Source organism: Artibeus jamaicensis, unplaced genomic scaffold, assembly GCF_021234435.1.
Source record: "Artibeus jamaicensis isolate MK-2021 breed Jamaican fruit bat unplaced genomic scaffold, CSHL_Jam_final contig_61, whole genome shotgun sequence".
Lineage (NCBI taxonomy): Eukaryota > Metazoa > Chordata > Mammalia > Chiroptera > Phyllostomidae > Artibeus > Artibeus jamaicensis.
In genome coordinates this window covers 2,109,563-2,123,989 of record NW_026521906.1, presented here as the reverse complement: position 1 = coordinate 2,123,989, position 14,427 = coordinate 2,109,563, and the positions used below count along the sequence as shown (strand labels likewise).

The following is a 14,427-nucleotide window of genomic DNA, read 5'->3' as shown; positions in this document are numbered from 1 at the left end:
TCCCAGTAAAGCGACTAGCTTCAGAATTAAGAAGTTTAGGAAAATATTCCTGAAGGTATGTGCCTCTTATGAACTGAATGTGTCTCTCCAAAATTCATTCATAAGTTTGAAATCCTGAACCTCAATATTGATGGTATCAGGAGATGGGGTGCCTTTGGGAGGTGATTAGGTCATGTGGGTGGAGTCCTCATGAATGGGATTAGTGTGCTCTGTGAGGACAGGAGGAGAAGTGAATTGTGTGTAACCTGGATAAATCCCTGACCAGAAAACCCAATCATGCTTGTACACTGATCATAGACTTCTCCAGAACTGTGAGAAATAAATTTCAGGGTTTTTTTTTTATGAATCAGTTACTCTGCACCATTTTGTTATAGGAGTCCCAACTAAGACAGTGCCCTTGGTGTGGGCTCTGGGACTCATGTGCACACTATTGTCTCCCCCTGCCACATACATCTATGAGGTGAGTACAGCTGGGTTGGGTATTAGGTGCTCCACCTCTGCACTGAGGGGTGTGATACTGGAGCCACATCTATAAGGCTGTCTGTCAGCAGCCCCCTCACTCATTCCTTTTCACAATTCCTAACCTCCAAATACTGGATTATACATTACTTGAAGCTAAAGATTCTGATTTCCTTTCTTGGATACCTCACATCCCTGTGGTGGGTGGCCTATTTTCTGCCATAGAACAAATGATGAACTAACATTTACAAATGCAGGAGGTCTTGCTTGCTTAACACACCAGTTGTAGCAGTTCACCCAGTGCCACAACTACTGTGGCCAGGGACAAGGAGGTCCCTTTTGCCTCTGGTTCATGCCGTGTTCTTCAAGCAAGCTCAAGAGAAAGCAGACACAGTATGCACATGCCCATTGTCCTCCCTTATTTACCTCATTTGATTCAGAGCCCATGGGGAAACAAGGATTAATGTGTACCTTCAAACCTCAATATACATATAGTATGCTCCCACTTTTGTGAATATCCATGTGGCAAACCATCTGGAAGTATACACACCTAAGTGTAACATTCTTCTTCTCTGAGGGATGAGATTATTTTCTTGCATGAGCTGTAATCATTATAATCATTCTATTTATACTATTAAAATAGAAGTAATGTGCTCCTTGTACCTGTTTTCCATTACAGCACAAATTTTGGACCTTCCCTGCTGGGATAGAAGCTGTGAGCTAGGAAAGAAATATGGACACTCGGGTTTGCTGGACACGTACTGTGTATCAGGCATGGCACAGGAGCAGAGGCAACATTTTTCATTCAGTCTTTCTATTAGCCTTATTAGTTCAGGATTTTCATGTACATTTATGAGTGGTAAATTTGTGGATATTTAATGACTTGAACAATGTTACATAATTACTAAGAGACAGAGAGGGTCAAAACGTTACCCTCCATATGGCCTGTTCCCAAATCCATGCCCCTCCCATTCAAATATCCTTATAAAATTAAAGATAGTAATGTTAGAAAAAATAGAACATGTACAGCTCAGTGGTGTAGTCAAACTGACATCACAGAATGCAGAAACTCGGGAAAGTACCACTGTCACAATAAACACACTCATATTTTTCCTAAATCCCAGAAAACCTAATCCTTAGAAAACTAGAAACCACACAACAACAAGTATGTTGGTTTTTGAGACTAACATTTTTCAAATAATGTTGAGAGTATCATGTGTGAGCTTGAATGCGAGAAGAGAGAGAAAGAGGAACAAATATAAACATTGAATCTCTCAAGATATCAGCACCACCCAAGGTGGGAAAGGGCCACGAAACCAGAGCCTCTGATCTAATAATCTAATCACCCTGCAAGCATGGCTGGGTCCAAGGTAAGTACAATAACTTATTTTCACAATGATGGTATTGAGTCATGAGGAAAAGATTATATTTTATGTATAGAATTATCTGTTTAAGAAGGCAAGGGGATGTTTAATACATTTGATATTTTTATTTCGAATAGTTAGAAATTCTCTCAAGAGATTTTTGGTGCTTAAAGGAATAAGTGACAGTTATCTGGAAAAAGTACTTATTGTGAAATGAGGCTTCCCCTAAATATTCTAGATCACTGAAGCTGCCTGGTACAGTTATTGAGGCTTCTAATTCATCTCTGTTTTTGTCATTTTATTGTCCAGGTTTCTCAAGCTTTTCACAATTCCTAACCTCCAAATACTGGATTATAAATTACTTGAAGCTAAAGATTCTGATTTCCTTTCTTGGATATGTCACATCCCTGTGGTGGGTGGCCTATTTTCTGCCATAAAACAAATGATGAACTAACGTTTACAAAAAAAAATGACTGATTCCCAGGGCATGCATAATCTTTGACAAAGTACATCTGACATTTTGCAAAATCCCTTTGTGGCTTTGGTAAGCAGTACTAAAAGAATTTTTCATTTGCTTGGTTTTATGTTTTATTTTTGCAAACATGTTAATAACTAAACCAACAATTCACTCTGAAAAAATAGCCATGGGAAAAGATTTAAAAAGAGGTTAATCTAATTTTTAGAGGCAAATTTTATTTTAATAAAATAAGTTCCCATTAGGGCTTCAACTTTTCAGGTAATTAGTACTGTCCCTGCTTGACTGCTGGTCTCATTGCCTAACACAGCTCCCTGTGTATCTTTTGCCCCAGACAGAATTCAGTGTTCTTCGGTGAATGTGCAGAGATCCTTGGTGCCTTCTCATATGCTATTTCCTCTGTAAGAAATGTCTCACCTTCATATTTTTCTTGTATGACTCAAATTCTGTCTTCAATTGCCATTGCTCTTAGGACACTTTTCATGATCACAACTATTGCAGGATGGGGGTCATCATCACTCCCTTTTGGAGATGAGGAGTCTATGGAAGATCCTCCTGGGTATACCCTGGGTGTCAAAGTGATAACTAGCCCATCCTCTCCTAGCAGTCTTTCTTACCACTGCTCAGTGCAGGATGGCAACTGTAGCTCCCTTGTTGCCAAACACTCATCTCCATAATATTCCAGGTTGGTGGTGCCCTTCTGCCACACTGTGATAGACTTGCATGACCATGTATGGTGGTAGGGGCAAGGGTGAGCCTTACCTGGTGTATTAAGCAGGCGAGACCTCTTGCAGTAGTAGGCCACCTCCTGCTCACAGTGCTCTGAGCTGTCAATCACAGCCTTCAGCTGCTCTGTGCTGCCCCCATAATCCAAGGCCATGGAGTAGGGCTTTTCAGGGCTGGCGCCCTGCACATGAGTCAGCTGTGTGTTGTTGTGCTGCACTGATGTCCATATTTTGTCCTCTGCCCAGAGAACACAATGAAAGGAAGTAGAGGTTAGAAGACAGTTCAATAAAGGATTACACTTATGTACCTCAATAAAGCCGAAAGGTCATACAGTCAGTTTGATGGGTTGTGTGACATGCAAAAATTAATCACCACCTGAGTGCTCTGATCACATATAGAATTTGGCCAGCCCTAGATGGTGTGGCTCCATAGATTGAGTACCAGCCTGTGAACCACAGGGTCTCCAGTTTGATTCCCAGTCAAGGCACGTGCCTGTATTGCAGGCCACATCCCCAGTTGGGGGCATGTGAGAAGTAACCACACACTGATGTTTCTTTCCCTCTCTTCTCCCTCCCTTCCCCTCTCTCTTAAAGTAAAATCAATAAAATATTTTTAAAAAAGAATTTGACCAGAGAGTTTTTGCTCCTCATAGAGCTCCATTGAAAGTTAGAATGGTTAGTAATCTTTGGAGTTAAAGTTCTGGAGTCCTTTGAAGGATTAAAGGGACTTTGAGAATCCCCCCTGTTTATGCCTGAGCTATGACCTTCATTGGAAAAGCAAAATATAGTGCTGTCTCCTAGGGATAACTGGCCCTTTTTCCCAGGAGATTAGCACCTTTTGATCTTTAGCTGTTCCCTTGGGAGAATTGGCCCCTCTCCCAGAGGGAACAGTTAGTCAAAATCACACAAGGCCCCAGGCATGTAGCCACTACAACATATTAAATCATAGCCCCCAAGTGAGATTCTGGAATCCCACCCAAGGGAAGGACACTTCACTTGGAACTGTTCCCAAGATAAACCCCGACCACTGCTGCCTTCGGGATTTCCCAGCATCTATTTTTGGGTGTTGATAATTTCCCATCTGGTGATGTGTGCTCTTGATTCTTGCTTTTCTATCTGCTCTCACTTAATAAAGTGCTTAACTATTTACCTTTGACTTGGGGTCTTTATTTCCAAATGCGAGCCTCCAAATTAAGTGGCCATGATATCATACATGCCCCTTGATGACACGCCCTTACTTCAAAGGCTGTGTGGTTAGCATTTAATGTCTATTATCTCTTTTAAAAATTAATATTACTTAAATCAGAAGGGAGTCAATACCACCACATCATAAATGAGAGAAATGTAAGTGATGAGACTTTGGATTACATAGTAAGTGACTAAGCAGTTCTTCCAGCTACTGACATACCCTACTTTTCAAGAAAAACACTAGCGTGGATTATTATCTCAGAAAACCATAAGATCTGGGTAGAAAATAAGACCTATTCATGGAGAATATCTGTAAAATATACACAATTAACAAGGATGAATTGTACAATTCACACTGAATTCCAAGGCACTTAATTACAGTTTTTATTATTTATTCTCCAGGTTACCTATCTTTGACAAATATATTTGTGGAGACATCCAATAAAAGAACATGCATAGATGAAGACCATTAACTTAGAGAGAGAGAACATGTTTTTCCTATGACAAGTAAGAATGGAAGGCAAGGAGAGTAGAGACAAATTTGTTTATGAATTGAGAGATCTGTATGTGAAACCTCTTTCTGCTCATAACAACCTTGAAAAAGTTACCTTACTTTTTGGGTGTTAAGGTTTTTTTTTAATTTACTTTTTGTTGTTCAATTACAGTTGTCTCTATTTTCCCCTCCCACATTGCTCTCCCCTGCCCTACCTAACCTCTTCCACATTCAGTCCTCCCTCTATTATCCTTGTCCATGGGTCCTTTAAACCTGTTCCTTAACTTGAAGCTTTCCCTTCTTTTGCCCCCATCCCCCCTCCCTTCTGGTCACTGACAATTTGCTGTTTATTTCCATGTCCCTGGTTCTGTTTTGCTAGCTTGTTTCTTTCATTAATCAGGTTCCATTTATAGGCAAGATCATATGGCATTTTTCTTTCACTGCCTGGCTTATTTTACTTAGCATAATTCTCTCCAGTTCCATCCATGCTGTCCCAAAGGATAGGAGCTTCTTCTTTCTTTCTGCTGCATAGAATTCCATTGTATAAATGTACCACAGTTTTTTGACTCACTCATTTACTGATGGGCACTTAGGCTGTTTCCAGCACTTGGTTATTGTAAATAATGCTGCCATGAACAATGGGGTGCATAGGTCCTTTTGAATTGGTGTTTCAAGATTCTTAGAATATAATCCCAGCAGTGGAATCATTGGGTCAAAAGGCAGTTGTTTCCATTTTTTAATTTTCTGAGGAAATTCCATACTGTTTTCACAGTGGTTGCACCAGTCTACAATCCTACCAACATTGCACTAGGGCTCCCTTTTCTCCACAAGTTCCCCAGCACTTATTTGTTGCTTTGTTTATGATGGCCATTCTCAATGGTGTGAAGTGGTACCTCACTGTAATTTTAATTTGAATCTCTCTGGTGGCTAGTGATGTTGAGAATTCTTTAATATGTCTCTGGATCCTCTTTGGAGAAGTGTATATTCAGGTCCTTTGCTCATTTTATAATTGGATTGTTTGTTTTCCTGGTGTTTTATCATCAGTAAAAAATAAAAATAAAAGGACAGCAAAACCACCTATATTGTGGTAGGTGGCAGGGCTATAAGCAACTAAAAATATAGTTGCAAGATACTATTTGAGAGGCATCATATATTCTGTAATAATAAGTTAAATAATTGCTGCAATTGGACATAGGATTTAATTCTGAACATGCTTACAAATAAAGCAAAGGAGGAATAGGAAGTCTTAAAAACCTTTTGTCATCTTAGAATCTTCACCACATAATGCCATCAATATGCTTCCTAGATTTTCAGGGTTGAAAAGGAGCCCAACCCAGACATCAGTGATTTCCTTCCTTTCTTACCTCCTCAGTCTTACAAATGAGAAAACCAAGGTCCAAAAAGCAAATAAATGGTCCACAGAATATCTATTAGGCAAAGATGATGGGCATATTCTCTGGAAATAACCACTATTAATTAGCACTACCAAGAGGCTAGACCATGAGTTGCTTTCTACTTTAGTGTCAATATAATACAAGGAGGAAAGAGAAAAATAGAATTTGGTTTTAATGATCACTAAAGTACTTGCCAACTCTAAAAAATGACCCATTTGTTACACCATAAAATTGAACTATGCTCAAACATTCTGATTCATCTTAAGTATAAGGCCAGCCCACTTACAACCCAGATATCTCCAATGTTTAATTGAGGCAGAATTACATTTTCTATAAAGTCCAAAAATAAATTAGAATGAAGGTTACTGGATTTTGACTTTGAACATAAAAGCAGAACATGGCAAAATTTGATTCAAGATGGCGACAGAGTAGGACAGAGCAGATTCCAGTTCCTTGTACACAAGGGATAGAAACCTGTGGGCGGAGGAGAAGCTAGCCAGCCAGCAGTTGCCCAGCATATATGAAAATAAGGAACCAGAAATCTCCACGGTCACGGAGGAACCAGACGGTAGGGAGACAGTAGAGGTACAGTAGAGTCTCTGGGACGAGGAATGAGAGGAATAGCAGGGAATTCGGGGGGTGCACAGTCCGGGGACCAGTGCTTGGCACGCGACACCCCTTGACGAGCGCCCAGCATTCTGGACCAGTGCCCCGTGCAACTCCCTATTTTGGATTTGTCTGGAGGTTGGGGCCTGCCAAAACAAAGACAGGAGCTAAAGAGATTTTGGCTGGTGCATGGTTGGGGAGCCAGCGCCCCACACGAAGTGTATCTGGGCGATTGCCCTGCACACTTGGGCCAACGTTCAGCACCTGGGCCACTCCCCCATGCTGCTTCCTCCCTAGGATTTTTTGGTCAGGGCCTGCCAGGGGACCAAAACAAAGACAGGAGCAGAAGAGATTTCAGCCAGTGCACAGTTTGGGGGATCAGTACACACCCAGCAGCACACCTTGACATGTGCACAGAGTTTCTAGGTCAGCAGCGCCCAGGCCTCAGATCAGCTCCCGGCTTTCCCTTCGTCTCCCTCGGACTATCTGGAAGCCCTGAGCCTGCCAAGGGGTCCTGGGGAAAGAGCTGAGATCCTCAGCTCTGTTCCTTTCTGGCCAAGCAAGGCTGGGCGCCAGGAGAGAATTGTTTGCTAGAGTTTACAGAGACGGTGCTGAGGACTCTGTGGTTGCCAGCCTCGGAGATCTGATAGGTACAGTGTGGTGCTCTGAATCCAATAGACAAAACTGCCCTGTCAGCTCCACACCCAGGCTGGCAGGCCTGGAGCTTCCCCACAGAACGGGGGCAAGTCTGTGCTCAATCTACTGGGAACCGGTCAACTTGGCAGGCACAGGCACCCGCACACCCCTGCAACCCAACCCACAGCTGTAACCCCTGAAATAAGAGCGCTTTGAGGAAGTCCTAGTTCCCCATTGTAGGGAGCTGGGGAAAGGTACCAACAGTCTGGCTCCTGACAGAGGGCTGGCAGAAAAATCACAATAATCGACCCTCAGCCAACTGCAGCCAGAAAAACCGGTTTGAAACCAACTAGCAACGTTTCCTTTTTTCCTCTCTCTCTCTTTTCTTTTTTTAAATTTTATTTTATTTTATTTTATTTTTTCTTCTTATTCTTTTTTTTACTTTTCTTTCTTTTTCCTTTCCTTTTCTTTATCTTTTTGCTTTCTTAAAGTAATCTGTTATTTCTCTTAAATTTTATTACTGTTTTATCTTTTGATACTTTTGTCCACTTTTTTCGGATTTTCTGTTTTATTCCTTCTTCCTTTCTTTCCAAACTTATTGCTCTTTTCTCCATTCCCCTACCTTCCTTTTTTCTTCCTTTTATTTCTTTCCTTGTCTTTTCTTTATTTTACCCACAACAGACACAAACAATTTGAAAATACAAAAAGACCAGAGCTGGACCCATAGAAGAGACCTCCCAACAGCAGAGTCAGAGAGGCAAATTGCACCTTGCTGTAGGAGAGAAGCCACAAGTTGCTGCATATTTGAGTAGGTGGAAGCAGAGAACGACAGGATAACCAGAAGAGACTGCACCACTGAATTTCACGGGCATTCCACCACAGAAGTTCACAACATAAACCCAGGCAGTCAAAACATATCAATTTAAGAAGGCGAGGCTAACAAGAAGTGTCTCACAAACAATGAGAAGACAAAGAAACAATCCCCAAATGAAAGGAAAGGAGGAAGCCTCAGAAATAATGTTAAATGAAAGAGAGGCGAGTCAACAATCAGACATTGAATTCAAAGCACTGGTTATCAGGAAGTTCAAAGAGCTCACAGTGAGCTACCAGAAACTAAAGGGGAGCTACAATGATCTCACCACAAACTATATCAACATGAAAAAAAAGGGAAACTATTAGCAAGGGCCAAGAAAAAATGAAGAATACAATTTCTGAATTGAACACAGTAGAAAGTATTAAAAATAGAGTTGATGCGACAGAAGATTGGATTAGTGAGTTGGAGGACAAAGTAGAAAGAATCTAACAGAAAGAGCAAGAAAATGAAAAGAGGCTCAGAAAGAATGAAGGGGGATTTAGAGCAATGCAAGACAATATGAAACATAATAATATCCAAATACTAGGAATACCAGAAGGAGAAGAAGAAGAAGAAGAACAGGGATAGAAAACATATTCAAAGGAGTAATGAGAGAAAATTTCCCTAATTTGATGAGGGGAAGTCACACAAATCTAGGATTCACAGAGAGTCCCAATCAAGAGGAACCTAAGGAGGCCCACTTCAAGACACATCATCATCAAAATGGCAAAATTCCAAGACAAAGAGAGAATCTTAAAGGCAGCAAGGGAGAAAAAAGAAATAACATACAAGGGAGCCCCAATAAGGTTAGCTACTGACTTCTCAATGGAAACGCTCCAAGCAAGAAAAGAATGGCAAGAAATATTCCAAGTAATGAGAACCAGAGGCCTACAACCAAGGCTACTTTACCCAGCAAGGCTCTCAATCAAGATAGAAGGCAAAATAAAGAGATTCGAAGACAAAAAAAGTCTAGAAGAATATGCTTCCGCCAAACCAGCCCTACAAGAAATACTAAAAGGACTGCTTTAAGGAAAGGAAGGAAAAGAGAGAGGCAGAGAGAAACACAAGTACGAAAATGGCCATGAATAAGTACCTATCAATAATAACCTTAAATGTAAATGGATTAAATGCTCCATTCAAAAGACATAGAATAGCTCAATGGATAAGAAAGCATGACCGACACATATGCTGCCTACAAGAGACCCACCTCAGGACAAAAAACCATCACAGACTAAAAGTGAAAGGCTGGAAACAAGTTTTTCAAGCAAGTAGACAAGAAAAAAAAAGCTGGGGTAGCAATTCTCATATCGGATAAAATAGACTTCAAAAAAGGGGCCATAAAGAGAGACCCAGGAGGTCACTTCATAATACTCAAGGGAAGAATCCACCAAGAAGATATTAACATCATGAATATATATGCACCCAACACAGGAGCACACAAATATATAAAAAAAATCTTAGAGGAATTCAAGAAAGATGTTGACAGCAACACAATTATAGTAGGAGATTTTAACACCCCACGATCCAAAATGGACAGAACTTCCAAACAAAATATCAACAAAGATATTCTGGCATTAAACAATACCCTTGATGAAATGGAATTACATTATATAAACAGAGCCCTTCATCCCACAGAAGCTAAATACACATTCTTTTCAAATGTACATGGGACATCCTCGAAGATACACCACATGATAGGACACAAAACAAGCCTCAACAAATTCAAGAATATTGAAATCATACCAAGCATTTTCTCTGACCACAAGGGACTGAAACTGGAAATCAACCCAAAACACCCAAAATCATGGAGACTGAATGGTATGCTATTAAACAACAAATGAGTCAAGAATGAAATTAGGGGAGAAATAAAAGAGTTTCTGGAAATAAATAAAAACAATCTCACAACAGCCAAAAACTTATGGAACACAGTGAAGGCAGTCCTGAGAGAGAAGTTTATAGCAATACAGGCCTACCTAAGAAAGATAGAAACATTTCAAACAAACGACCTAACACTACACCTGCAGGAACTTGAGGAACAACAACAAAAATAGCCCAGAGCAAATAAGAGGAAGGAAATAACAAAGATCAGAGCAGAACTAAATGACATAGAGACTAAAAGCACAATTCTAAGGATCAATGAATCCAGGAGTTGGTTCTTTGAGAAGATAAACAAAATAGACAAGCCTTTAAGTAGGCTCATCAAGAAAAGAAGGGAACAGTCACAAATAAACACTATCAGAAATGAAAGAGGAGAGATTACAACTGATACCACAGAAATAGAGAGGATTGTACGAAATTACTATGAAGAAGTGTATGCCAAGAAATTTGAAAACCTAGGGGAAATGGACAAATTTCTAGAAACATATAATCTCCCAAAATCAATGAAAAAGAAGCAGAAAACCTGAATAGACCACTAACAGCAAAAGAAATTGAAGCAGTAATAAAAAAAACTCCCATTTAACAAAAACCCTAGACCAGATGGTTTCACAGGAGAATTCTACAAAGCATCTAAGGAAGAGCCAATCCTATTCTTCACAGACTATTCCAAAAAATCCAAAAGGATGGAGAACTCCCAAACTCCTTTTAAGAAGCCAGCATCATCCTAATTCCAAAACCATATAGAGACACAACAAAGAAAGAAAACTTCAGGCCAATATATATGATGACCATAGATGCTAAAATCCTCAACAAAATATTGGCAAATTGCATCCAACAGTATACCAAAAAGATCATACACCATGACCAAGTGGGATTCATCCTAGGAATGAAATAATGGTTCAATATTCGCAAATCAGTAAATGTAATACATTACGTAAACAAAAGTAAAGACAAAAATCACATGATCATATCAATAGATGCGGAAAAAGCTTTTGATAAGGTACAACACCCATTTATGATAAAAACACTCAGCATAGTGGGAATAGAGGGAGCATTCCTCAATATAACAAAGGCCATATATTGGAGACCTACAGCCAACATCATACTCAATGGGCAAAAACTAAAATCTTTTCCACTAAGATCAGGGACAAGACAAGGATGTCTACTTTTACCACTTCTATTCAATATAGTACTGAAAGTTTTGGCCACAGCGATTAGGCAAGAAAAGGAAATAAAAGGCATTAAAATTGCAAAGGAGGAAACAAAACTGTCATTGTTTGCAGATGACATGATAGTGTATATGGAAAATCCTATAGACTCTACTCAAAAACTGCTTGAACTAATTAATGAATTTGGTAAAACAGCGGGTTACAAAGTAAATTTCCAGAAACCAAATGCAATTTTACATACTAACAATAAATCAGCAGAAGCAGAAATCAAGAAAAAAATCCCATTCAATATAGCAAAAAGAAAAATAAAATATCTGGGTATAAACCTAACCAAAAAGGTGAAAGAACTGTATGCAGAAACCTACACATCCCTGAAGAAAGAAATCAAGGAAGACACAAACAAATGGAAACATATACCATGTTCATGGATTGGAAGAATTCATATCATCAAAATGTCCATACTACCCAAAGCAATATACAGATTCAATGCAATACCTATTAAACTACCAATGGCATATTTCACAGACATAGAACAAACACTTCAAAAATTTGTATGGAACCATAAACGAGCCCAAATAGCAGCTGCTATTTTGAGAAAGAAGAACAAAGTAGGAGGGATCACAATACCTGATATCAAATTATATTACAAGGCCACTGTAATCAAAACAGCATGGTACTCGCACAAAAACAGGCACATAGACCAATGCAACAGAACAGAGAGCCCAGAAATCAACCCAACTCTCTACAGTCACTTAATATTTGACAAAGGGGACAGTAACATAAAATAGGCTAAAAATAGCCTCTTCAACAAATGGTGGTGTGAGAACTGGACAGTTACATGCAAAAAAATGAAACTTGAGCACCAACTTGCACCATATACAAAAATAAATTAAAGATGGATAAAAGACTTAAATATAAGCCATGAAACCATTAAAATTATAGAGGAAAACATTGGCAAGAAAATCTCAGATATTTCATGCAGCAATTTTTTTACTGATATGTCACCTAGAGCAAGGGACATAAATGAAAGAATAAACAAATGGGATCTCATCAAAATAAAAAGCTTCTTCATGGCCAAAAAAAAAACAGTATTAAAATGAAAATACAACCAACTGTATGGGAAAACATAATTGCCAATGATACCTCAGACAAGGGCTTAATCTCCAAAATATACAAAGAACTTACAGGACTCCACTCTAAGAGGACAAGTAATCCAATTAAAAAATGGGAAAAGGACTTAAACAGGCACTTCTCCAAGGAGGACATACAGAACATTCAGAGACACATGAAGAGATGCTCAATATTGCTAGCCATCAGAGAGATGCAAATTAAAACCACAATGAGTTACCACCTTACACAAGTCAGAATGGCTATCATAAACAAAGCAACAAACAACAAATGTTGGAGAGGTTGTGGGGAAACGTGGTCCCTAGTTCACTGTTGGTGGGAATGGAGACTGGTACAACTATTATGGAAAACAGTATTGAATTTTCTTATAAAACTAAAAATGGACCTGCCTATCCCTGTCTGGGGTAGCTCAGTGGATTGAGCGCAGGCCTGGGAACCAAGCAACCACGGTTTGATTCCCAGTCAGGGTACATGCCTGGGTTGTAGGCCAGTTCCCATCAGGGGACTCACAAGGGGCAACCATGCATTAATACTTCTCTCCCTGTCTCCTTCCCTTCACCTCTAAAGATAAATAAATAAAATATTTATTAAAAAATGGACCTGCCTTATGACCCAGCAATTCCATTGCTGGGACTATATCCTAAGAACCCTAAAACACCAATCCAAAAGAACCTATGCACACCAATGTTCATAGCAGCACAATTTACAATAGCCAAGAGCTGGAAGCAACCTAGGTGCCCATTGGTAAATGAATAGATCAAAAAATTATGGTACATATACAGAATGAAATTCTATACAGCAGAAAGAAAGAAGGAGCTCATACCCTTTGCAACAGCTTGGATGGAACTGGAAAGCATTATGCTGAATGAAATAAGTCAAGCATTATGCTGAATGAAACAAAACCCATATGATCTCACTGTTAACAGAAAGCTAAATAACAAAACAAACAAGCAAGCAGAATAAAAACAAAGACACTGAAATCAAGAACATGGGGACAGCAACAGGAGGGGAGAGGGGAGGAAATTTCAGGGGAAAAAAAGGAAGGATTTACATGAACTAGCATGAAGAACACATGGACAACTACTAAGGGGGGATGGAAAGCGGAGGGAGGTGGGGGGCACAGGGGGTGGGCTGGGAAGGGAGTAAAAGAAAGAATACTGTAGTTGAAAAATAACTAAAATAAATAAAGAAGTAAATTAAAAAAATAGAAGATGGTTCATGTTGGTAAAAAATAATACTGCACAAAGAATTAACATAAAAAACAAAAACGCTGTTGCCAATATGAACAAATCCTGACAATATAACTGAAGAAAAGTAATTGCTCAATAATGCATTGTTGTAGAGGGACAAATAAAGACTGACACTTTTAAAATGTCCATAGTTCTTAGAAACAGAGAAAGAAAACCCAGTCTAATAATAGATGATATGTTACAGCCCCTTTCTGGGACATTTTATAACCCTACTTGTGACAATCTACCATGGTAGACATCTATATATCTATATATCTATGCATCTATATCTATCTATATATACGGATATAACAATATAGTGATATAGACAAGTGAAGGATCCAGGAAACCAAATTTGTCCTGAATTTTACTGTATCCAATATGTCTGATTTGAAAAGTGATCCACTTAGGAATTTGGATTTCCCTCACGATAAACACAGATTTTTATATCTATGTATCCATTCATCTAATTGCCCATACATTCATTAATTTACTTGCTTATTCTTTTAGTCATTGGCTCACTTTGCCAAAATCATATTCTGTCTTTGGCAAAATGGAAAGGAAAGCTGAGTTAGACAATCTTTCTTCTTAAACCCACTCATACTGCCAACCCTTGACTCTCTACTCAGAGGGTAAAGTGAAGTTTTAATAATTCATCTATTGGTGTTTTTGATATGTGCAAAATACAGAAGATACAAAGGAACAATAAGAACTCCGAAGTGCTCCCACAATGCATTTAGACATCAGAGCCCTCATTGCAAGCACAAGATGAATGACAGGAAGGGAGCTGATTACTCAAAACCTAGGTCTCTTTGTTGGATTTCCTTTCA

The 14,427-nt window shown here is 39.2% G+C and overlaps 1 protein-coding gene across 2 annotated transcripts in view; it reads right to left on the bottom strand.

The window, feature by feature from the left end:
* CNTNAP5 (contactin associated protein family member 5) overlaps positions 1–14,427 on the bottom strand; it is a 1,122,001-nt gene that overhangs the window by 323,745 nt on the left and 783,829 nt on the right. For both annotated transcript variants that reach the window (XM_053670714.1, XM_053670716.1), the window contains exon 13: positions 3,061–3,261. In XM_053670714.1, coding sequence (XP_053526689.1) covers positions 3,061–3,261 — 201 coding nt within the window. The remainder of the gene's footprint in view (positions 1–3,060; positions 3,262–14,427) is intronic.